Source organism: Thunnus albacares, chromosome 3 (assembly GCF_914725855.1).
Source record: "Thunnus albacares chromosome 3, fThuAlb1.1, whole genome shotgun sequence".
In the NCBI taxonomy this organism is placed as follows: Eukaryota; Metazoa; Chordata; class Actinopteri; order Scombriformes; family Scombridae; genus Thunnus; species Thunnus albacares.
Genome location: NC_058108.1, coordinates 13657484 through 13684038, shown reverse-complemented (window position 1 = coordinate 13684038; position 26555 = coordinate 13657484). Strand labels below are relative to the sequence as shown.

Genomic DNA, 26555 nt, shown 5'->3' with positions numbered 1-26555 from the left:
GTAAGAAGTCACACTGATGAATAACCCTCAATAAAGTGTATAAAACTATATATAATTCAGTGCTATACATGATCTCTGATTTCACAAATACAACTCAGCATAGTAGATAATGTTCATTAATATAAAAGTGACAATATGTCACTTACAAAAACACAAACTGGTGAAAAACATCCATTGTGTGTTTAAGTACATGTACCATCCTTATACATATTAGACACAACTCCTCATGAAGCAGATTTCACTTAAAAGGTCTGTATATTCAGTGATGTGGCTCTCACACACCAACATTCCTCCTCCTCCTTTTAGTCATCAGTGTGAATTCTCCTGAAAAACAACACAGAGAGAAGCATCATTTAAAAGGTAATAGTACACCATAATTCAGAATGGCGCCTTACAAAGTGTTATATTGTTACATATAGTATTTATTGTTGGATAATATTACTGATGCATTCATGTGTATGCAGCATTTTAATGTTGTAGGTAATCTTAACAGTTTGACATATAGTGCTGCTTGAAAGTTTGTGAACTTTTTGTGAATTTTCTGTATTTCTGCATAAATATGACCTAAAATGTGATCAGATATTTACACAAGTCCTAAAACTATATAAAGGCAACCCAATTAAACCCAATTAAACAAATAATACAAAAAGAAAAACTTTTTCATTTATTTATTGAGGAAAATTATCCAATCTTACATATTTGTATGAGGCAAAAGTATGTGAACCCTTGCTTTCAGTTACTGGTGTGACCCCCTTTGCAGCAATAACTTCAACCAAATGTTTCCAGTAACTGTTTATCAGCTCTGCACATCAGCTTGGAGGAATTTTAGTCCATTCCTCCTTACAGAACAGACTCAACGCAGGGATGTTGGTTGGTTTCTTTGCATAAACTGCCTGCTTCAGGTCCTTCCACAACATTACTATAGGATTAGGGTCAGGACTTTGACTCAGCCATTCCAAAACATTATCTTTCTTCTGCTCTAACCATGCTTTGGTAGAACGACTTGTGTGTTTAGGGTCGTTGTCTGACTGCATGACACACTTTCTGTTGAGCTTCAGTTCACAGATGGATATCTTGACATTTTCCAATAGAATGTGCTGGTACAACTCAGAACTCAAAGCTTCTTCAATGATTGCAAGCTGTCCTGGTTCAGAGGCAGCAAAGCAGTCCAAACCATGATACTACCACCACCATGTTTCACAGATAAGTTAAGGTTCTTATGCTGGAATGCAGTGTTTGCTCATCACCATACATGACGTTTCTCACTAAAGCCAAAAAGTTCGATTTCAGTCTCATCCATCCACAAAACATTGTTCCAATCACCTTCTGGCTTATCCATGTGGTCTTGAGCAAACCGTAGACAGCAGCAATGTTCTTTTTGGAGAGAATTGGCTTTCTCCTTGCAACTCTGCCATATACACCATTGATGTTCATTGTTTCCTAATGGTGGACTCATGAACATTGACTGTAGCCACTGCAAGAGAGGCCTTTAGTTTCCTAGACGTTACCCTGGGGTCCATTGTGGCCTCCCGGGCTATTACACGCCTGCTCTTGGTGTGATCACTGTTGTTCAACCACTCATGGGGAGAGTAACAATTGTGTTGACAATCAACTGGTGGAGTCCAAACTCTTAAGAAATGGTTTTGTAATACTTTCCAGCTTGGTGAGCATCAACAACTCTTTTTTGAAGTCCTCAGAAATCTCCTTTGTTTGAGCCATGACACACTTCCACAAACCTGTGTTGTGAAGCTCAGACTTTGATAGTGAAGACCCAGATTTCTCTTCTTTAAATAAGGCAGGGCCTCACAGACTCACACTTGATTGTCATCCAATTGATTGAAACACCCAACTCCAATTTCCCCTTCAAATGGATTGATAACCCTAGAGGTTCACATACTTTTGCCACGCACAAATATGTAACATTGGATCATTTTTCCTCAATAAATAAGGAACAAGTTTAAGATTTTTCTCTCATTTGTTTTACTGATGTCTCTTTATCTAGTTTTAGGACTTCTGATCCAGCTGATGGAAATCTGATCACATTTTAAGTCATATTTATGCAGAAATAGAGCAAATTCTAAAGGGTTCACAAACTTTCAAGCAGCACTGTATTTTGTAAGAAGATCATGAGTTTTGTAACTTAAATCTTCAAAGTACATGTAATGAAATCAAAAATTACAATATTCGCATCTGAAATGTAGTAGAGTATTAATCAGAGAATGGAAAGGCTCAAGTAAAAGTACCTCAAAATTGTACTTCAGTACAGTATTTGAGTAAATACACTTAGTTAGGAACTACCTTAAATGCATTCTAAATACGCAATTAAACTTGCCAAAATCTCTCATAAAGTGGAATAGATTTTGCAGATTAAATTGTAACAGTTCAGTATTCAGTCTCACATATAATTTATTAAACTGACTCAAATTTAACCAAAATTAGTTGTTTAAGACCCAATGTACAGTGTATATACAGTATATGATTTAAGTAACTTATATACATTTTAGTGTTAAAATAACAAATTCCTATCAAATGCCATAATTAAATGTCATTCCGTTGGTTTTTGGTTCCATTGATAATAGTCAGATACTTTTATAATACTTTTAGTTTAATTGATCTCCTTTGCTCAGAGTATCCCAAACTACATTTAAATCAATATATTTTAAGTATAAAGATTTTATTTTTTATCATCTATCTAATTTTTATCAATTTTAAACCCAGTTTAGAGATCTGAAAAATCCAGGCCATGAGTCAAATCAGCAACAATCACATCAGCCTGACATCTGACCTCTGTCAACTTTGTGTCCCATACGTCCTTCTAGTCCAGGAAGGCCTCGTTCACCTGTGTCCAGAAAGACAGAGTAGATTATTTACTAGAAATTAGGGCTGCTCATTAAGAGCAGACAGCTAAAGTCATAATAAACTAGTAATGGAAGAAAAAGCTGCCAAAACGAGTGGGTTGTTAACAGGGAACCTCCCATTTTTCATCTTTTTCAAGCAGAACCCCTATGGTCTGATTTCAATGAGAAAAGCAAATAACACTCCAATATTTTTAAAAAAAGTTTCCATTATCAGATTGAAACATGGTAACATGTTCAACGTCACCATTAAATATGAAGCGTTGTAAGCACTATGAAAACAATTATTAGCTTTACTTTCCAATACTAGATTTCCCTTCCAGACTCCACTTTTTTCTTTAAGGATTTTAAGATATACCTCTCTCTCCTTTTGGTCCTTGGAAACCCATGTCCCCTTTCTGTCCTTGCCTCCCAGGTGGTCCTACAATGGCTCCATGTGCTGTGAAGGACAAATTCACTTGTTAACAGAAATCATGCACTCAACTATCCTTGAACTATTTCATCCTTTTCTTCTTAACCCCTTAACATCCACCCTTTTTATAGAATTTTTGCCTATTTGGCACACCCAAATGGAGAAGCTTATAACAGAAGAACTGTAAGGCCACGATGCATGTATTAGGCCTCATATGGCAAGTGAGATCCTCTAGTTTCCGGAAATGTGCTTGTTTAGCATGTGGCTAAAACACAAACAAAACTACATCAGTTCAAATAAGGCTCAAAAAAGTGTTTTTCGTCCTCGTCTATCATGAGTCATATTTGGATAACAATAATTAAGACATGCTTTATGCCAGAACTATGCAAAACACCATAAACCTTTTACATCTTGTCAACCTGTATAAAATTCCAGACCTCCAGGCCTAACCTTATGGGAGCTAGGGAGTTTTTAGTTTGTGGTGTCACTGGTGTCCCTGAACCTCTCCAATCATCTCCAATTGGCCAAATTGTGCCAATTGCTTTTACTCATTACAGTGTGATGCTACCACTTACAACTGGCTTAAGCGGGTCACCGGCAACCCGGTGGATTTTGAGAGGTTAACTGAACAAATGGTGAGTGCAATATTGTATTGGTAAATGCGTCTTTACTTTTTATGTATTCCACTAAATCTGTGACGTTTGCCTGGGAGCCGAACAGTCGGCTGTATCCAGGGGGCCCTGGAGGGCCTGGTGGTCCCGGGGGTCCTTGGAAGACGTGACTGTTGTACTCCCTCAAAATGTCTTGCAGCACACCATGGGCTGCAAATGAGAGAAATGATGCATGTTGAAGTGTTCGCCTCCACTGGTCTTTGAAATTCGACTATGTAACTTTATTTGATCACTAAATTTAAATACATATGGGGGGATATGCGAAATGTACATTTTTGTTTACTAATAGTTTTGGTCATAAATTTCTTTTCTGTCCTCTAGGTCACAGTTTGGATTAAGAATTCATTGCTGAGACACTTCTTTGTGATAAATTTAAATCTCTTACATCTGATGTATTCCACCAGGTCCGTTGCGTTTCCTTGAGAACCAAACCATCGGGTGTACCCTGGGGGTCCTGGAGGTCCAGGTGGTCCTTGGGGTCCTTGGACGGCCTGCTCGTAGTGGCCCCTCACAGAGTCACGTAGCAGACCCTGGGCTGGAGATGACATGGTCAGGATTAGCAAAAATACAGCTTTTAAAAGCCCTTCGATCATAAAAGCACATTCGATCATGAAGCTCATATCAACGTACATTTGATGTATTCCATCACATCCGCAACATTTTCACGGGAACCAACCCATCGTGTGTGTCCAGGCGTCCCTGGAGGACCAGGAGGTCCTGGAGGTCCTTGGGCAACTCGCTCAGAGTCCCTCACAACATCACGGAGCAGACCGTGGGCTGCATGTGGAGCAAAGAAGAGTCAAGAATTATTGACATTAATGATCAAAATGACATGCAGCAGATAGAATGTAGTAAGCATTGACAAGCTCAAGCTCCTTTTGATGTGTTTCTTGATTAATTGCCACCTACATTTGATGTAATCAGTTACTCTGACAGCCATACTAGAGTAGTCTCCAGTATCCAGGTTCCAGTCTCTGGCACCTGGTTCTCCCTTGTGTCCTGGGGGTCCAGGAGGGCCTGGTGGACCAGGAAGTCCAAACATAGCTCCTCTTATACCATCACCTGGAGACAATATAACATAACGTGACTTCAAAAGAAGCAATGACTTCATTGACAGAAGGCTGGTCATATGTGACTATAATGCACACAGATAATGTATATGATAATATAATAATATATAATAATATGATATTTTTGTGAAGATTTATGTTTAGATATTATTGACTGATCGTTAATGGTAAGTCTAGTACATGTCAAGGTCTTATGTGTATATCACAAGTCCACCTTGTATGCAGTAACAAAAGTATATAATAGCAAGAAAAACGTATTCCTTGTTATCTTTGTATACACAGTTTTTTAGTTTAAATGCTTAAATGTCGCGTAAAATACAGGACACTAACAACACTAACACTAACAAGAATATTTTTTACCCAAAACTTATCAATTTTAGGACTATGACTTAGCTCAAGCTGAGTCACAAGTCATACACTAACTTAATGCATATTGTCAGAGTGGTAGGCCCAGATATTATTACCAAATCTTTGGTATGACTTCACTGTATCAGAAATTGCTGCTCTGTAGTAGTTAAGTGTTTCTTTAAACTCACTCTTGACGTAATCCTGTAGTTCAGCTTTGAGTATCTCTCTGTTGGCACGCTCAGTATAGGACACCACTCCACGGATTGGACCAGGGGGGCCCTCAGGTCCAGGGGGACCAGGAGGGCCTGGAGGACCTCTAAAGGCAACACCTTTGGGAAGGCAATGAAACAGATGCAGCATCAAATAAAATGTAAATTCTCTGATTATTTTCCATAAAGCAATGAAGCAAACGTCCTCTGTCAAACTCACTTTGCAGGTAGTCTCGGATGTCTGAGTTAATGTAGTTCCCAAGTCCTGCTGTGCCACGTGGACCTGCTGTGCCAGGCGGGCCTGCTGGTCCAGGTGGACCTGCTGGTCCAGGTGCACCTTGTGGACCAGGGACACCTGGGAGACCAGGAGGCCCCTGAGGGCCAACACGTGCTTGGTATCCAGCTAGTTGGACAATGAAAATGAACATCTGTTAGCTTAAGAATGCTACTAGATGGAATTACTTTTAAATAGATACTCTACATTAACATAAACTATGAGCTGTAAAACCTGATTTTACTGGGGGGCTTATTGTCTGTGTTGTTGGTTCTTACTTGATAATGAGTTTCCAGGAGGCCCAGGAGGCCCAGGAGGTCCAGGAACACCTACCATCCCCCTCTCTGGTGACAGTTAGGACCCACAGTCAATAACTATCGTGTTCACTCAACAGAACACTTTTTTAATAGATAACCAGTGGGTCCATCTGTAGCACTTACCATTCATCAGACTGAGGACACGTTCAGCCACCTCCTGGTTGTTAAATCTGTAGCTGCCCTGGCCTGGAGCTGCAGGAGGTCCTGGTGGACCCGGAGGACCAGCAACGTGTCTCCTCACGTCCTCTCCTGGACACAAATAATTAGAAGTCTTATCTTGCTGTCTGACTTGTTTCTGTTAGTGTCATCTGTCAGACATGTGTGGGTTTTTAAACAATATCAAATAAGACTTACGTTGTAATAGGCTGATGATGTCACTGACAGAGATGGAGCCAGGTGGACCTGGAGGACCAGGAGGACCAGGAAGGCCAGGAGTCCTGCCATATCCTCTACCTGGACCTGAACCTGTAAATATTTTAGATATAAGGGGGTTTCACCACTGTTACAATGGCAGTAGTTTGTGGTAATGGATGCAATATTATTATATATTTGGTCCTACTCTGGATGTAGGCGATGACTCTGTTGGCCACATCATCCACCAGCCCATCCATCTGCCTGTCCACCTGCCTGTCCACCTGCCTGCCCTCTGAAGGCCCTGGAGCCCCAGGAGCCCCAGGAGCCCCTGGAGGACCTGGAGGCCCTGGTGACCCAGCCAGGTATTCCCTGATGCTGCCACCTGTGTGTCAAGACAATGTGGTCTCAAAGCTTACCACCCGACTTAGCTCATTTCATTCATCGACCTGTAGTGTTACATAATTTTCAATTTCAAGGACTTCAAGGTTCTTTTTATTGTCATTCCAACACATTGTACTTGTAAAGGAACAAAATTAACATTACTCAGATCCCGGTGCAATAAGATATTAAAAAAAACAACAAAAAAAACATGTTAAAACACACAAAGTATGGGAATAAAATACTGGAAATACCAGATAATAATAATGAATACTATTAATAATTAAAAAGCATAAAAGTACAAAAAGTATGAAAGTATCATCATGTCATTAACCAAAGTAATAAAATACATAGCTTACTTTGAAGGTACTCTGCAATGTACTGGCCCACATCAGTTGATTCAGACCCACTCCCATCTCTTCCAGGTGCACCAGGTGGTCCAGGAGGGCCCGGGGGGCCTGAGGGTCCAGGTCTGGATGAGCCACCTGGTACAACACAAAGTCTCAAATAAAAAAACCAAGCAGTAATGACCATGGCTGAGTGGTGAAACAAATGCAGCTTTGAGCTGCAGTTCCTCTAATGCTCACAAGATACTGACTCCAAGAACAGCCCCAGGGGAAAAAACTACACTTTCTCTTTTGAATGCAAAGTTAAAGGGGACCTATTATGATTGTCCTTATTTTCAGTCATATACATGATGTTACAATGTCGGATGTTTATATTAAATGTGGCCAAGGGGTCAAATAATGAGGTAAACATATGTAGAAGTAATCCCTGTGAACAAAAAGCACCGGCTTCAGGCTGCTCTAAACACTTGGTTTTCAACGTTTTTTTTCCACCCAATGTCAGATTTCTTTACATGGTTTGCATTGGCAGTAACTTAACATGACTCTGATATGGCTTCTCCTCACTAGACTTCCAGAGTGGGCTCATTGGGAGGGGGGGCCTTAAAGAGACAGACTGCCTGTTAAGAGACAGAGGCTGAACTAAGGGGATGCATAAAGGGCCAGTATAAGATAAATAAGGAGTTTTTTGAACTGTGAGTCAAAAATATAGAGCTGGAAATGAGCATAATAAGTCCCCTTTAATGGAATTCTTCTACAAGAGGTTAAGATCTTAATCTTTGACTATAATTTAATCAAATGTGATTTGGAGGCATTTTTTTAATATTCATGGTTTGATTAAAATTATATTAAACCTCCATTAGGCAATAGGTATAGGTGACAGGGTATAGGTGCTAGTCCCAATGTGAATCAACCTCCTAATTTTTGCAGCTTCCGCCCTGGTTCTTATTTGTACTGTTCAATATGGTTGAGTCCATCCAGCTCTCACTGAGAGTTACCCCTAGTGGTCAAAAACTTCTTAATGAATTAATAAAGAGATATCTGTGGGGGCGTGTTTGCATGATTGACAGAGGTCTTAATGTATTTGTCAGCCCTAGTGGTTAGCTAGCAACCCTGCAGGCCTTCTCAAAGAAAGAAGGAATGCATTAATGAAGATTATGATTAAGACACGGTTTTAGTACATACTATGATGTTTAGGATGGTCTTACCAATAGAGACTCCAGGGATTCCTGGGGCACCAGGGACTCCTGCATCACCTGTGAGGAACACATAAATAGAGTGAGTGTGTGCTGTATTCGTAATACAAGAAAAATATTGCAAGGGGAAGACAGGATATTCAAGTGTTTATGTGTAATCATTTACTAGGATTAAGTCCTCTTTTGTTAAGTTATATGATAAAACATGAAAAAAGGAGGAGAATTTATAACAGGTCTGCACAAGAGGATTTGAAGAAGGTTACACAGAACATTTGACTTGGTTTACCCTTAGGTCCTTGTGGCCCTCCTGGGCCCTCTTGGCCTGGTGGACCCTGAGGGCCACTCGGGCCTTCTGGGCCCTGAGGTCCAGGGGCCCCCCTAGAACCAGGCTGACCTGGGAAACCTGAAATGAAAACCAAAATACTGATACAGCATCTGGTAAAAAAGGTGACCCTGGAAACAATTGAGCAAACTCCATCTACTGATGAAGGCCATAAGATGTGGTTGACAGCACTGGAAATTATTTAGTCATTGGACCTTGTGTTAAGAAGTTTTGTCAAACTAACTTTTTATTGTTATACCATAATGAACAGTCTTCAATTTTTACTTTTCAACAAATGTACAGTAGATAAAGCATAACAACTTTTCATACCAACACCTGGTTCCCCTGGACTTCCCGGAAGACCTGGTTGACCTGGTTCGCCTGAAACAATCATCATTACATTCAGCTATAGATTGTTGTCTTTAAATGCCTTTACTTCTGAACACTATGATGCATGTAAATCCATGTAGGCCCGGCAGTGCTATAGTGTTTTTACTTTGTTTATTTTCTCACCTTGGTAACCTTGTGATCCTCGCTCACCTTAGGAGAATGAATGATAAAATGTATGAGCATCTCTCAACTTTTGTTATGCAATAATCCATTAAAAATAGTTCTATGAGCTGTTTTATAATCAACACACTGTCTCAGAAGCCTCTAATTTGTCAAACCTACCAACTGGACCCTGCCGGCCAGGAGGTCCAGGAGGTCCTGGTGGTCCAGCAAAGAAGGTTTCTAGGACAAAAAAGGGAAAAGATGCATCAATCATGCCAAGGAGAGAGAGTAGACAGTAGAAGCCGAACATGATGTGTGTACAGTTTTCAACCTACAATACATCTGAAATGTGTATCCTTTCACCAACCTGAGGTAGGCACAAAGCTGCCAGGTTCTCCTTTTTCTCCTGGGATTCCGGGTACCCCAACACCTGTTCAGATTAAAATCAAATGCATGAGAAATATCTTCTTTTTTCCCCAAAACTTCTTAAATCATCCTGTATGTAGATGATCTATCTATCTATTTATCTATCTTTGTCTGTCTGTTTGTCTGTCTTCTTTACCTGGCTCTCCAGGAGGACCTCTGCGTCCTGGGGGACCGTATTTACCCTCACCTATACAAGAGTGAGAGCAGAATTTTAATAATCATTAATTTGATTGAAGCACCAATCCAAATTGGTTGGGAATGCCCTTGGTATCTTCTAAATAGCTTTGAACATACCAGGAGGACCTTGACGACCAGGTGCTCCAGGAGGCCCTGGAGGTCCCGGGGGGCCAGGAAGTCCAGCCACTGAAGAAAGTCCTGTTAGAAATTAAATCATAGACAATAAAGCTGTGTGCATTACTGTCTAACACAGTGTTATTCCTGATACGGCAACCAGATGGTATTGAGAGGTACTTACTACCAGTTCGAGTTGCACTGACAGTTTCTGAACTTGTGACACTGATACCAGGCTCTCCAGGTTTTCCTTGCTCTCCCTTCTCCCCCTTTTCTCCTTGTTCTCCTTTTTCTCCTCGTTCTCCCTTAGGACCTTAATGATTATATCAATGTACCGTTACAGGAAAAAACTGTTACACAGTATACAGTACATAATGTATCTACAGTCCTCACACCCATCTGTCATCTTTGGACTTATCTCAGATGTGTAACTTTTGTCAAGATTTTGGATTTACCAGGTTGTCCTGGGACACCAGCAGGGCCAATGGGACCAGACAAACCAGGGGATCCAGCGGGACCTGGAGGCCCAGCTGGCCCTGGTGGTCCAGGGATGGTCACAGTATCGGAGCCAACTAGAAACAAAATGAGAAAGACAAACACCACTTAAAAACAAATGCACAGAACACGCTATTTGTTCATGTGTAAATAGTACAAGTATCGCTGAATAGTTGTTCATACTTGGAGCGGTGACTTTGCCAGGTGATCCTGGTTCACCTGAAAGACAGAGTTACATTAGATTACACAATGAAACTTTGTTGTTGTTGTTGTTTTTTGCAGTGTCTTATCTATACTTCAGTTATCTCAATGTTTGCATGTTTTTATGTCTTTTGCTGTTTATTCACCTGCATTCATGTCCTGTTAACTTTCAACATTACAATATTATGGACATACAGTATATCAATAATTTGATTAGATATTGCCAAATCAAAAATATCTTTAGTGTGTCCTTTGTTGGAGAGTTTTAGTATCAAATCATAGCATTACTTAAGGTTAAAAGAGAATTAAAGAGTAAATAGTAAACATCATCAAGTCCTTTGGGAAACTTTGGCAAGAAAAGTTTTCTACCATTTACACAAGTGATATTAACTCTTCATCATTCTGACGTAGCCTAGCAGTCACAAGCACACATCTTTAGAATTAAAGTGTGAATGCAAGCTTTTTATAGCCATGCATGCTAGTGGTACCCGTCACTAGTAATGGCAGACTACTTTTTAAAGCTAATTTAAACTCAACTGTACTTTTTGTTAACTGCTAATTAGAAAATGTTAGCATAATAGCACACTAAACTAGGATGGCAGCCATGTTGAACATTACACCTGTTAAGCATCAGAATGTTAATAGCATTGTCATTTTAAGCATGTTAGCATGCTGACATTAGCCTTGAAGTCAGTGCTCTGCTGTGCCTACAGTAAATATGGCCTCACAGAGGCTGAAGACTCCTGGTCTTGCTGTTTTACTATGTGCTTGCATTGTTTCACCAGTTTGAATTATGAAATTAACAGCCCCTCATACAAAACATATGGATGCTGACTGACATTTAATTATGTTTCATTAGAAAGGAAATGAGACAATACCTTTAGCACCAGGCTGTCCTGGATTTCCAGCAATACCTGTGGCAATGTAAGAAGTATTACAAAAAGCAAACTGGAATCTGTAAGGTGAGTGAAATAATGCATTTTGGTAAATTTCTCATACCTTGGGGTCCTTGAATTCCAGAAGTACCTGTAGAAAAACAATTTCTTGGTGAGGCTTGCAGTCAGTTAAAAATAAATAATGTCTCAAGCAATTGATTACATCACAAGTGATTATGTATACTGCCATGTCTGACAGTGTGGTGGTACCTGGGGGGCCAACATCTCCAGGAAGCCCAGGTGGTCCTCTAACACCAGGAAGTCCCATTGAACCAGTTTCACCTGCAATTTATACAGAGATTTGTATATGTCAGTCTATGTCTGTTCTAGTGTCATCACACCCCAGGGTCTTCTCATACTCTTTATTTTCATCTTGTTGTCTTGATGACATATCCTATTACTGTACTCTTTGTACTCGCATTGTCTCTATTGTACTTGCATGGTCTCAGTACATATTTCTATATGAGCTATATTATCATATGACTAATTATCCAAGAATGTAACTCTCTTTCAGGGCATAAACTAATCTGAGATATGAGACAGCTGCCCTCAGCAGTCTTGACATTTTATTAATTTAATTTTATTCTCACCTCCAATTCCTTTAGATCCCTTTGGTCCAGCAGGTCCTTGTGGTCCAGATTGTCCTGGTTCACCTTTAACCATGAAAACAGCAATCGTCAAAACACTTTTATTCTAATTTATAACTTAGTTTTGAGGGTTTGCTGTTATCCTCCTTTAAAAAATATTTGTGACACTTTAAAGTCAGTACAATACTTTAAGACTATATAACATTTGCTGAAAGTGTTGCCTCTTGTGGCAGTTACAAGATAATGGTGCATAAAATGTAATGTAGAAGTAGCACAAGTAGAGAAGAGTCACAAAGTCAGTGAACTAACTCAGTAATGTCCGTTACACCACAATATCTATCTTAAGTTTACTAACATTAGCTAACATTGATCATCATAATGCTCTATGGGCCTAAGTAGAGTAGAGTCTCAGTAGAGACTTCCGCCAACTGCTAAGTCTCTACTGACGGCTAACTTCCAGTTTCTAGCTAACTTGAATGGGGATAAAACGATTCAATCATGCCGATCTTCTAGACTTTCGAAATGTGATCGGACAGAAAGGATCAAATTCTGATAGTGAAATGAATCATTTCATGGGGGTTGTGACGCTAAAAAAATGTATCCACTGATTTATAGTAAGTCTATGGAAAAAAGTCTTTTTTGGGTCCAACAGCATCACTTGATGTTGTTATCACATGACCACTATGTCAAATTGGCTTCAAAGCCCGGCATTGTTCCTGGGGGCTTGGTCATATCAGACCAAACAGGCTGTACCAGCAAAACCACTGAATATTTTGAATTGAGTAAGGGTGCGTTTTATTGATTATGAATTGAACTTCTCATTTATAAGACAATGAATCTGCTATTTATTCTTTCAAAAGTTATATAGTAATGCTTTAATACTGATGCCACCAATCTTTTTTATGCCTGTGAGCATCTAACAAGTTCATATATTTTGCTGACACTAGAGGCATAACGTCAAAATTAGTGGCTAACATCATTAATAATTTTAATGTACTGTGTAACGTTTTAGCCACATTAATGGCTTTACTCTACTGCGTTTTACTGTACCTGAATAGACAGTTTGGAAAAGAAGTGAAGCATCTTTACCACTTTCAAACGTAATCACTGCTGTGATAGCAACTGTGTTATTGTTCATGTTGAGAATGATATAGAGAGTGCATGATATTCTGGGACACACCTGTCGGTCCACGTGGTCCCCGCTCTCCCTGGTCTCCTTTGATTCCTGGCAGGCCTGGTGTTCCTCGGTCACCTGCACAAAGTACAATCAAAAGTGTCAATTGAGTGACTAGAGAGCTGGTCTACGCTGATAAAAGCTATCCTTACTTATATGACCAATTCTGTAGTTAACTTATCAATCACTGTTCTGCAAAGACATAGTAACAGAATCATTTTTAAAGTATTTCAGTCTCATTGCGACATATTTGCTCTGACCACTTTTCTTTTTTTTTGACAATTTCAGAGGACTTACTTTATATGTGGGTTTATGAAAAAAAGCCTAAAAGGTACCTTTTGCTCCTGGAGTTCCTGCTTCACCCTGGAAACCCTTTGAACCAGGAGCACCTGCACACAAATTATAACAGATTTAATACACAACTGCCAGCCAGTAGGAAATAATAGAAACACTATGAAATTGATGTGGAGTCTTTACCAGGGTTTCCTGAGGCACCCTGCTCTCCCATTGCACCTAAACCAAACAAGAAAAACATTGATAATTAGCATTATTGGTATCCCATTACTAAAAATCACTTATACCTTACACTACTGTCCACCACAGGATCTAATGTGTTCTCCTTCACTGGTAATGGTTTCCATTCAGTTTAATAGTGAAAATCTATTTCCTCAAGTCACTTGCAACTTGTTCTGGAAATGAATATTCTTAATTGTGTAAAGGTTTAAGTGATTTGTAAATGGGCTAAACATGCAAAAACACTGGTATGGTCCTTTAATCTAATTCCATGATGACCTTTGACCTCACCTTTTGGCCCCATAGGTCCAGTAGCACCAGCAGGACCAGAATGTCCTGGCTCACCTTGAGATCCTGTGAAAATGAGTTTCCATGATTAGAATAACTTCCCATAGATTCAACGTGGGTGACATAAACATGTTAATTTTGACCTTTGTCTCCTTTCTCTCCAAAACCAGGTGGTCCAGCCTCTCCGCGAGGGCCCATCGGTCCCTCCCGGCCCCTCTGGCCTGGTGGTCCCTCAGCACCTGATTCACCTGTTCAGAAAGAAGACCCAGCTGTGTTTTCTCTTTCCTTTTGTCCTTGCTCATCCTCAAATAACAGTAAAAATAAACTAAAGCAAACATTACCTGCACTTCCCTTTGGACCCCTTGGACCATCTACTCCTGGGTGACCAGTCTGCCCAGGAGGACCTTAAGAAATAAGATATATACGAGGAGAAGGAGGAGGTAGTGAGTTTTTGTCTCTTCTCTGCGAGGGAAAAATTTTGAGAAAGCTTCAACACAAGAGGAACATTGCACTCAGTCTTACCTGGCACACCAGGGAAACCACTATCACCTGTAAAACACACACATTTATAGCACTTGATTTCAGTTTATATGATCTGATTCTAATATCTGACACTTTTGAAACCTGGAATTATGAATTTAAGTAGACATACAGTAAATTCTAACCTTTTGATCCTAGTTGCCCTGGATCACCTGTGAATGAACAGTCAACATAGTGATGGATGTCAAAAAATATTAATTTCCAAATTATTCTATGATCTGTGCAAACATACCTTTAATTCCTGGCTCTCCCTTTGCCCCTTTCAGCGAGTATGCAAGTGTTTCTAAAAAAATACAAATTAACACAGCTGTTTCATGACCACTACCTCATTTCAGCTAAATATAACTGATCAGTGTGTGTTATATTTCAGTACCTCTTACAGCGTCCGAGTGGAGTTCAGCCCTGACCAGTTGCTGAACGGCTCTCTGCAGGGCAGCGCTGTCCTGTCCTGATCTGCCCCCGACACCCCCTCCTGCCCCGGCAGCCCCAAGGCTGATGCCATTATCAGAATGGGTTAGGGTGGAACCAGAAGAACTCCTGTCAATATATGTCGAGTCCAGCGGGTTGATGACATTGATGCCAGAGGAGGTGGCGAGGCGGCTGGACCTAGCTGATGCAGTGCCGGTGATGGCTTCCAAAGCATCAACACGGTTCTTGAGACGTTTCACTTCTTCACCTATGAGGTCAGAGAGAAGATGACTGAGATATGCAGGACACCTTCACTGCCACCTATGAAGGTGAATAACAAGCTGATGGAGACATCTTGGGACCTTTTCCTGTCCTACCCAATGCTATGAGTCCAAAGAGGAGACCAAGGAGGAGGAGCAGGCTGAGCAGGAGGCCCAGCAGCCACTTCCACCAGCTGCAGCAGGAGCAGAAGCCAAAGCCTGATTCATCTTTACGGATCTCTGACAAACAAAAGAATTCAATGACAGGTTTTTAAGTTTTTTTGTCCTGTTTGTATTTTTTCCTTCTTAGACAATAAGAAAACAGGAGAAACATGAGCAGATTCACAAAACCTTCTTAGGACAAAGCCTCTCATGTACTATTCACTTATTAAGGTTTAAGTACTTGTTACACATATTTCTGAGCTACACGCTGGTGACAAATTAAAGGAAAAACTGGTACAGGTCTGAATGCTTGACCCCTACAGTGAGGGGATCTGTTGGCTCAGTTATGCTATAGGGGGCATTTTGCTGGCATGGTTTGGGTCCACTTGTCCCTTAAGAGGGAAGCGTCACTGCAAATCAATACAAAGTTGTTGTGAGTCATCACCTTCATCCTATGATGAAACATTTCTATCCTGATGGGAGTGGTCTCTTCCAGGATGACAATGCCCCAATTCACAGGGCACGAGGAGTCACTGAATGGTTTGATGAGTATGAAAATGATGTTAATCATATACTACGGCCTTTGCAGTCACCAGATCTCAACCCAGTTGAACACCTATGGGATATTTTGGACTGACGTGTTAGACAGCGCTCTCCACCACCATCATCAAAACACCAAATGAGGGAATATCTTTTTGAACAATGGTGTTCCCTCCAGTAGAGTTCAGAGACTTATAGAATCAATACCAAGGCTGGTTTTTCCTTTAATTTGTTACCTTCTGTATGTTCTTAATTTAAGCCTTGTTTTTATTGTTTTTTATTTTTCTTAATTGCTCACATTTGTCTTAAAGGAATAATTTGACATTTTTGAAAATCAACGTGTTCATTGTCTTACCAAGAGTTAGATGAGAAGATTGATACCACTCTCTTTTACAGGGGGTGCCGGACTGTTTCTCGGTCACTAATATAATCCCACCCAACCCTCTGTACAATCAGAGGGTTGTCCTTTTACAAGTAATCTCCCAAAATGTTCTATCCTTTAACTTTTCACTTATTTCTAAACCTTCCACTTGTCTTTAAAATTTCTCTAAATTAATTGATTTTTCAACACATTTTAACTAATGAAGTAGAAAATTTGAAAGGGTGAAAGGGTTTGCCTCCTTTATTCGAAAGCTAAGCTGAATACCATTTAAAATATCAGTTTACACTAACATGCCATCCCCCTCCCTCTCCTAGTCCATCTTGTTTCTCCCTTGAAAAAGTGATAATGGATATATAGAAGAATAGCTCTTAACCTCACAAAAATTCAATCTTTAAAGTCCCATTTCAGCACTTTAGTGAATCTAATTCCTGGCAAGGGGTCTGGCAGCAGTTGATCATAAAGGTAAACATGGGAGTTTACAGTACCTGCGTAGGTGGCTTTGTCTTTTGTGGCAACTCTCAGGGTTGTAACTATGAAAGAAAAATCACCAATTAATCATATGCTAAACAAGAAACAGAATGAATCTGGTGAATTTTAGAACCTATAAGATTTGTCCTATAAAAGCATACAATTAGCATCTGTTCCTTCGTCCACCGTGCTGGCTGATAGCTTCTGTTTCTCTCTCTTCAGTGAGTCCTCAGAGTAGGAAGCTAGAGGACAGGACAGATATCAATAATCATGACTAGATAATAGTAAATATAAGAGATTTTTGATGATATGAGAACTAGAAGACACACAGTATATGCAGTGAATGTTAAAAGTATTCCAACCAAAAATCACCACACTGATGCTGAAAAAAAGCTAATTTCAAGCAGTAGCTGTACAGTTGTAGTAGCAGTGCTAGCAGTTATAGGAATAGTAGTATTTAGTAGTACCAGCAGAAGTAGAAGGTGCAGCAGACATGAACTGCTTCCCTGTGTCTTTGGTCATGACCAGCCGTTCTGTCTCCTTCTTGACAGGAGCATTCTCCTTCTCGATCAGGATGAACTTAAAGTCTTTGCTTGAGGCCTCATCATTGATGGGACTGCTGGGTCCCACTGCAAGAAACAAACATGACATATAACCTCAAATGTGCTTGAGAGTGACTGAATGTGACCATTATGTAGCATCCAGTGTTGCTACAGTAAAAAAACTGTCTTAATTTATTAATTTTCAGGAATTAGGACATTATCACATGCATCGATGCCAGGACATTTCTTTAGTTGCAATACCAAATTACTGTAAATATGGTGAAGATTTGGATTGTCTAACAAAGTTTGGTAAAAAATTATTCTCGTAAATGACAGGGTAAGTGAATCTAATCAGTGTGTTTTTATCCACCCATGTGTTTTAATCACGTCCTCTCTCAGGTCTCACCTGTGGTGGTGCCGATTCCAGTGCTAGAGACATTTTTCTGCACACCATAAACTGTAAGAGACAAAAACACATTATCAAAAAGTGATTCAGGAAGTAAGGATTATACAACATTCAGATTTTTTTCACACTTTAGTTCCTCATCATATCCTGAAATTATTTTGAGTGAAACTGATCTTTTATTTGATTCAATACTGATGACTCTCAAAAAGTCATTTGAGCAACATAACTAGTGATAACAGTGAGACACGTAATCAAATATGTATGTATTCTAGTTTAGTACAGTTTTCCTGGCAGCAACATACAGTACTGTACAGTCATGTGATTAAATTGATTAAAAGTTTTTAATATTGCCTGCACATCATACATGTAGCTTTACCTATTTGTGTGCTGGGTCCAGTGGAAGAGAGGATAGCGGGACTGGTACTGGCCAGGTTATTCTGAACACCGTACACTGGCACTGAAACAGAGGGGGAAAACAACATGGTTATCTCATGTTAGTGCCAAGCTAAGGATCTGAAATCCCAGTGGGCTGTGACTTGACAGGAGGAGGCTCACCGGTGCTGCTGGCAGATAGTCCACTGGTCACAGAGGGAGAGCCGAGTGTCAGGTTGTTCTGAACTCCTGTTCATGACAGAACAGAACAGAGTCTTATTTGTCTGTCTATCACAATTTGCCAAGAAAAAATTAAAATGTCTGCTCTCCCATAAATAACATCCCACAAAACAAATTTAAAAAATACATTTTCAAAAACAGTACATCAGTCGGGGTCAAGTCTAATGTCAAGGGTGCATCATAGTAAAGACTAAGATGGCACTGAGTTAACTGACTTACCCCAAAAACAATATGTTTGACTGTAAACAACTTTTGCTACTCTTGTTGCTCCTATAAATACTATTAGGCATTAAGCCATCTAAATGTCATGCATCTCTAAATATACCCGCATTTTCCTATAATTTATAGCAGGAGCTTACATTGCAGAGTATGTGGATAGTGTGTTCTTCAATTTAAAAAATACCCCTTCTGAGAGTGTCCTATATGGCTACGAACTGCAGGTGAAGATATTTAGTCCTGGAAGCTTTTGACCAGGGGAAACTGGTTCCTTCAGCTATAACTAAATGAAATCTTTGGATCTTGTTTTGTTTTCTTTACTAAAGTGAACAAAATCTTTGGAACTTATTAAATTTTCTTAACCAAAATAAACAAAATCTTTGGATCTTGTTAGTCTTCTTCACCAAAGTGAACAAAATCTTTCGAACTTGTTTAGTTTTCTTTGATAAAGAAAAAGACACACTGCCCAACTGCCAAGATGTCTATGATGATGCAACAGTGAATTGAGGATGGTTAGATACAATAGTGTATTATATTACTTGGCCACAATCTGCAATAATCTGCAGTTAATTCCCTTTGAGTACACACAAAAACAGTTTTTATGAGTTGTTATACATATTTGACTGACCTGACTGGTACAGAGTGGAGATAGTGGACAAGTTGTTGGGGTTTGTATTGTAACCATAGCTACTGCTCACACCTCCAGACCAAATGCTGCCATAGTGGTCTAAAAGCAAAGACAGACAAATGAAAGATGAAAAACTGAAGGCACATAAAATGTAGATAATATGCTGTCCATCATCTGAAAATAAAATAAAATCATGCATCAGACCAACATGCTAAAGGATAAGAATGACAACACTGAAAATCATAATTACTGAAATTATAATTACTGCTATAGTATAGGATAACCCAATCAATAATTTTGCAAACATAAACCACTCACAGGACCAAAAACAGAACTAAAACCTTGCTTTTTAAATCAAATACTATCTTATTTCTTGCTGACAACTGGGCAGCTTCTTTGGAGCAGAGATGGATAACTGCCTTGCTCAAAGTCATCTTGAAAAAATTAGTGTTGAGGGAGAAAAGCAACCCTCCAGATACAAACTGCATCTCTGGCTTTTAGATTTTCACAGCCTCCCAGACCACAGGAGCAATATTTAAATCCTGAAATTGCACTGTATCACCTCTGAGGATGAATGACTGTTTGAACCTGTGCTGGAGCTCTCAGACATGGTCCTAGTTTCCACGCTGGCCTTCTTGGGGATGGGTAGTGTATTGTTAGGGGACTGAACAGGGCTGCTGCTGTTTGAGTGGTTTCCTCTCAGCAGACGCTTCACGTCATCCAGCTCCGTCCCTGTGCAGCAGATGAATCAGTGGAGAGGACCATTCTGTCTATGGTTACTATCTATCAAACCATCAAACTGGCTCTATTTCATGATTTCGGTTTATAGCAGTCTAACAGGATTAAATACATAATGTGGCTATGCATGGACCTGAAGAGTCATACTCACAGCTTGCTGAAGGAGAAGCACTCTGAAGCCTGGCTCTGATCTCACTCTCTAAAAGCAGATTTTGAAACAGAAATTGTGCTGTAATCAACTGTCTCAGTTTTTCTAATCCATGATAACAACCTACAAAGTAAAGGTTAAACTTGTATTGATATTACATGGACTGTTTATGCACTATCTCTTTAGTATACAAGTATACAAGTTTCAGAGATATCAGTGTACCTCTGCTCTGACTTCTCCCTCTGGTGGCAGAACTTGAAATTGCATTTGAAATGCCTGGAAGAAAACATATTCATTGACAATTTGAATGCATAAACAAATTTCAGAGTATAACCTGAGATTGGGGTAACACTTACTGTACTCCTTCCTGTTGTATTCTGGAGAAGAGTTTGTGCTCGAACTTTCTGGAACATGGTGACAAGATAAAAATCATGTTAGCTTTCAGTGTATTGTCTATCCACCACATCCTATAAAGTTATGCTGCTGGCACCTCTTTCAAAACTACAAAAAATGTGAAAAACAAGACAGATGGTGAAGCAACGTGAAACCCTTGACCTATGACTAACCATCAAAGACTTCTGAGAAAGCTGAAGCCATGGTGGACATGGCCTTTCTCTCCTTTAGACTAGGTGAATGAGTGGCCACAGAGGACGATCCCCTTTTTGCTTCCCCAGAAGTGTAGCTGGTCTTGGTCACTGTGGAAACTGTCACAGCACCCAGACCGCCTTCTCTTCTTCCTTCTCCACCAGCGCTGACAAACCCAGAGGACATGCTAGAAGACCCCCCTCCAGCCCTAAAGTCTTCCCCTGCCCCAGAGCCCCCTGAAGCTGCTAAACTCCTTCCACCTGAGGATACAGCCGAGGAAGCTCCTAGAGTAGAGACGCTGATACCTCCACCGGAGCTGGTGGCATGAGAGCTGCTCGATGTGATCAGAACTGAGCTGCTTGTGCCAGAGCCTCCTGATACAGCTCTTCCACCTGACCCACCTGCACTCAGAGAAAAATCACCTAAAGGACAGAAAAAGATGCGTCATTATGATAAGACTCATTAACTCATTAAAATTATCTTTAAAATACATTTCTCCCTCAAGCTTTCCATCTAATCTAATCTCTGGAAGGCAGATCTTATCAAAGTTGTCAAGTTATCAAGTCAACCAACTTCGAGATGACACTGCCTGCTGGGGCTGAGGATATCTAACTGCCTAAATCCAGTTTCTACCACAAGACAGCACTGGAAAAGTAAATATTTGTACTGTTATGAGAACAATCATTTTTTGGCATCATTCCCTCAGATAAGCCTCTGCCTGCCTGGTACTGTGCCTGAACATGTTGTATTCATCCATACTATTGAGTGTCTCCACTCTATGAGGTTGATTTATGACATGGATATATAATCTAGCAGCTGCTGGCAGTGCTGCCTGGGGTAATGACTTTTTGTCTAATGAAAATGTGGTCATGACATGATAGTGGAGCATGTAGCAACTAAAGGACTAGATATTTCCCTCGGGAGCTGATGGGGGTAAAATGGAGATAAAAAGACAGTAAATAATAGAATTTGATTTGTCAGGTAGACACAAACACAACTCCAAGTAAATGCTAATGTTGATTTATGTCTGCTGAATGTCTAAAAAGGCAGCTGTCCACTAACACGTTCACCATAACTCATAATAATGTCAATGTTGTGTTTATAGCTTGTTAAACTGCCCTCAGGGGGTCAAAGAATCAATAATGCAGCTTAAAGTTCAAAATCTACAGTCCAAGATGTGGGTAATCCTACAGCAAAATGATCACCAATATACATGTGTGTACTATCACTAGGTGTAAAGGTGACTGACAGCACAATTTATTCTGTGATGTCAGTCTAGTTGTCTATATTGATGTTCTTATTTTCTACCATGCGATTTTAAAGATTCTGGTAGGCTATAAATACTTTTCATTGGAGCTACTTTATACCGAAGACAAAGTCCTAATAAACAACAATAAAACTGTGTTCTGGGAATTATTCCATTCCCCAACATTGTATAAGGTGACAGTAGAAATCTCACAGACAGATACTTCAAATAAAACCATAACTATCTGTACAGCCAGATATCAAAAGAGGGAGGTAAGAAAATATGTTTGGAGGTTTTTTGGAATTTTAATGAAGAGACCTTTAAATGCCGTCATTCAGCCAATTCTGTATATTGTCGTCATTGAGAATATGCAGCATTTCACAGCTTTTTTTTTTTAAAAAAAGAAAAAGTGTGTGTTGTTTGAATTAAAATACTATGTTTACTAAAATACATGCATTTCACTGCAGCCACATTTACAGACCAAGCCTCACCTCTGCTACTCTCTCCAGCACCTCCCACACAACTAACAGTCTTGATTGTAGTTAGATTGTCCATCCACTGTTAGCTGTTACAAAAAAACAGAATATGCACTGTTATTAGATCAATGTTCCCGCTCAAGGAATTCATGAGAAAAGGTCTATTATATTGTATGAAATATGAAAGACTAAAACTCTGTGAAAAAGCAGATTTTCATTACATTGAACTGGAATGTTAGTATACCCAAAGGCAGTATTTTCACACAGTCCTTTTGAACCGGTCATATTTTTGCGTGGTCATATTTCTTCCCTTTTGTAGCCATGTCTCCCGTGGAAAAGGCTCTTTAGAATCCAACATGCCATTGATATAAAGGGTTCACCTGAAGCTATAAAGAAAGGGTGTAGCTCTTTGTCCACTTAATAAATGTGTCTGTCCTTTCAACACAAAGGGACATTTTTGTTTATAAGGTAATTATACGGTAAGTCACTGTAGAGACTCTGCTGAAACAGGTCTGAGGTTTCAGTCACACCTGGAAGAAATTACATAAAATCTTTGTCAGCAGTCATCCAGATAGACTGAAAACATAATATTTCAGCAGGCAGTGGCATGTGATATCCACCATCTGAAAATGTGAGGTCTAGAAAAAAAAAAGTAAACTTGCTAGTTATTTCTTCATATTGCAGGGATTCAGGTCAATCGGGTAATGGTTTTCAAAAATCATATCAAGGTTTCAGGACACTTTTTACACATAGGTTATTTGTTTTTTTCATTTTAAAGCTATGATGTATAAAAAGTTTATGTGGTTATAGCATTTTCAAATAATTCTGATTATATATGCTTTTCTTTGTAGAAAAATGAGACAACTCTGGTGCAGTTTATGTATTGCTTTCAACCCATTTATCTCAATGTCCCTGCAGTGGATATGTGGGTGATTGGTTGAGGTAGTGGTGTGCATCAATGTCCGCTACAGTGTCTTTTTCATACAACCACTGGAGGGTGCCAGAGGCCAGAGACAACTTTTCAAATTCTACACATGGTGGCTTTAAATAATCAGATTGTTGTTTTTCTGCTGAAAGTAAAGACCTCAATGGTCAAAAAGAAGATAGAAAACAGCAGAGAGGATTCATTCTGTAGCTACAGATTGTGGTATTCATACTAAAACAACATGCCTGTTGGAGTGTAACCACAAAAACACACTCCTCATGCAAGATTTGTGACTGTTACACTCACACAGGTAACTCTCTCCAACATCTACAGTAATGTGTCAATTACACACTGTCACACACTGGCAAGATTAAATACACAAACTTGGAATTCAAAGATATTTTATGACCCCTCGAGTATAAGCAACCTTCTCATAACCCTGACACTCAGAAATATGTCTTCATAAAGCTAACCCACATACTGCACATTAACACCCCCAAACCAGCTATACAGCCTGCACCTACATGAAGGTACAGGCATGAAAAATTGAAATATCTAATACATGTAAATAGAATTATGTTAAATGACTGGACACAGTTTTGTACTTACATTTCAGACATCTATTTGGCCAATCTGAAAAAACACTTCAGTTTCTAAATCACCAACATATCTGACAGTTATAAAACATCAAAACTTGACTGAGCAGACAGTAGATGTTAGCTGTAGATTAAGACATTAATGGAGTATAAATACTGAGCAATTTGTTTGTGAGAGACAAATTAAATGCCACGTCCTCAACTTCTTTGTGTCTTGAGCACATTTTTCTCAGTCTGTGGGGTCATAATTGACTATTAACATCATCATTAGTATAAAGCAGTTGTTTTGCCCTCAGAGGTGATGGAAATAATAACACTAAGTTTACAATGTCATTAGCCAATTTCTAACAAAACCTCACTTATAGACTTTGCTTTGCTCCAAGGTTTGCATTGTCAAGTGCAGATATTAGACCGTGAACAACTAACAGTATACATGTAGCAGACTAAGAAAAGGAGCATTAAATACCACTGATAAACACTATAATTATTGGAATTACAGCTATTACACCTAAACTATGATTATATATTAAATCACTGTGTTTAAGTGGGAGTCAGTTTTTGAGTCTGCATATAATATAATGCATAACTACTTTATATATATTACTTTTTTTGCATATTCAGAAAAGGTTTCCATCCTTAAAAACTGTGAAGAGTTTTGCTTACCTTTTAGATGATTTGTACAAAAATAATCCCTCCACCCCTTATGCCCCCAACAGAAAAAGGCTTCAACTTATTCAGGTTATCCTATTCACCACATTGCTGTGCATTAAGTCCATGTGCTGCAGGAAAATGCTATGCAGTGCCATAGACTTGCATGTGCCTGGAGCGCTTATGTATAAGCTTTGTCTGACTCATAGCTTCAGCCAACAAGTTCCAACAAAGTGGAAGGGGCCGTTACTTCAGCCCTTGACAGGCACACTGTTAAGACAGAACAGGAAAAATAGCCCTGGGCTCTGTGAATAAAAGAGTAAAACACAAGTATAAAGATAAATGTGGTTTAACAATGTGTGGCACTACTGTTTTGCTAATTTTTTCTTTTCGTCTCTTTGATAACATGATCGTTTAAGGTGTGAGGACAACAAATTATTGAACATGTCTGTGAGCAATATGACCTTGAACCTTAACAACCTGAAAAAATCTTTGAAAAGGGAAAACATTTCCTTGAGGCATGGAAAGTGAAACGCCCCGTTTTCTTCTATCTGTTTTTAGAAAATGTGGCAGTGCTTTCATTTGTGAGGATCATGGTTCCACATCAGATTCCACACAGTACTGTATATTCAAATATCTCTTTGTTTTTTGTAATTGGTATCAGACTTGGGCAGACTACAGTACAAATTATATACAAATATTAATTATAATTATGAATTATATTCAAAGGTACTATGTAAAAAACCAAAGTTGTTATGTTGGGATTTGCTGATTTGTTTACATGCTTTTAGCCTCACAGTGGCAGTGAGGCCTGACTCGTACACTGAGCTTGGCACCACACTACCACCTGAACCATGACTGCACTTTTATTTACTCTCAGTGGAGCTGAGAAATGCATTCATTACAACGTCACAGGTACATGCCCCCACGGGCTGAATTAAAACAAATATATTGCAGTTCATCCTCTTGTATTCTGCTTTTTTGTATATACTATAGATTAATAGACTTAAACAGAGAATTTTATTATTGAGTAGAAGCTGGAGGTGGTTTATATGTTATGAGAAGGGAAAACACTGAACAACAACAACTAACCAGTGACAAAAGTAACAACTTTAAGCTGTGTCAATTGATTTTTGGTCACTTGGGGGAAGAGGAACAAGTTGAAAACATGGCATTGGCATACAGTATTAGCACCTCATAGGTAAGATGCTATGCCAAATGTACAGCATCAGCAAATAATAGCATGGCATTGTCATATTATTACTTCATAAAATTGTTATGTTGATTGTGTTAGCAAACAATAGCCTATTTACACACCCAGCAACCATGGAGCAGCATTAGCATTAATTTAGAGTTGTGTGTTTTTCTGTCCTTTAGTGCAAAAACAGCTGTTTGCAGCAGCTGGAAATGAGATTGGTGAGACTAGAGTTTGTGGGCTGGAAAATCAAAACTATGTGCAAAAAGTGCTCCAAATTAAACAACAAAATACATTTTTGGTCCGTACACTCTAGAACAGCACACGGAAGTGTTTTCTCATCTGACGCCCCTATTGGCAGTAATCAGCAGGATGACATCATACGTGTGGGCCTTCCAAAACTGTGACAAATCCCTGTTGACAAATAAATAAGATTTACGATGTGACAACACTATGATTAACATCTGAGTAGGTTTAGGTAAATAAACTACTTGGTTAGGGGTTAGGGAAACAAATTGGTTTGGGTTAAAGTGACTTATCCCTTAAGGTTAGGAGACCTTTGTCTACATGGTTACAATACATGATTTTTAAAAAACGTGTAATTGACACCTTTCACATAATCATTTGATCCATTGTTAATCTAAGAATAATGATCAGTGCAGCTTTAAACTGATACAGCTAG

At 39.3% G+C, this 26555-nt stretch overlaps 1 protein-coding gene across 1 annotated transcript; it reads right to left on the bottom strand.

Moving 5' to 3' along the window:
* Positions 1-100: 100 nt before the first annotated feature.
* On the bottom strand, positions 101-24817 carry LOC122979246 (collagen alpha-1(XVII) chain-like). Its single transcript, XM_044346555.1, has 54 exons — positions 24694-24817; positions 22525-22598; positions 20769-21209; positions 20559-20606; positions 20425-20478; positions 20206-20253; positions 19905-20048; positions 19317-19415; positions 18416-18481; positions 18237-18317; positions 17861-17911; positions 17380-17541; positions 17074-17154; positions 16930-16974; positions 15478-15600; positions 15066-15368; positions 14925-14975; positions 14818-14844; positions 14675-14701; positions 14494-14556; positions 14296-14400; positions 14156-14218; positions 13829-13864; positions 13687-13740; positions 13358-13429; positions 12181-12243; positions 11801-11872; positions 11655-11681; positions 11534-11569; positions 10638-10673; positions 10415-10531; positions 10144-10272; positions 9963-10043; positions 9805-9855; positions 9610-9672; positions 9423-9482; positions 9264-9290; positions 9081-9131; positions 8715-8831; positions 8441-8488; positions 7248-7373; positions 6716-6892; positions 6511-6621; positions 6280-6405; positions 6118-6183; positions 5786-5968; positions 5545-5685; positions 4848-5000; positions 4569-4715; positions 4324-4473; positions 3939-4088; positions 3214-3294; positions 2786-2839; positions 101-324 (listed from the first exon to the last, which is right to left on the bottom strand). The coding sequence occupies exons 2-54, from the start codon at positions 22586-22588 to the stop codon at positions 275-277; spliced, it is 5001 nt and encodes a 1666-aa protein (XP_044202490.1). The 5' UTR covers positions 22589-22598; positions 24694-24817; the 3' UTR covers positions 101-274.
* Positions 24818-26555: the final 1738 nt, after the last annotated feature.

Excerpts from the sequence above, each read along its gene's own strand:
- LOC122979246 (XM_044346555.1), bottom strand. The coding sequence starts at position 22,588 with ATGGACAATCTAACTACAATCAAGACTGTTAGTTGTGTGGGAGGTGCT. Across the intron at positions 13,741-13,828 it reads GGGTGCCTCAGGAAACCCTG|GTGCTCCTGGTTCAAAGGGT; the intron begins GTAAAGACTCCA and ends ATTTGTGTGCAG. Across the intron at positions 4,716-4,847 it reads AGTAACTGATTACATCAAAT|CCCACGGTCTGCTCCGTGAT; the intron begins GTAGGTGGCAAT and ends CTCCACATGCAG.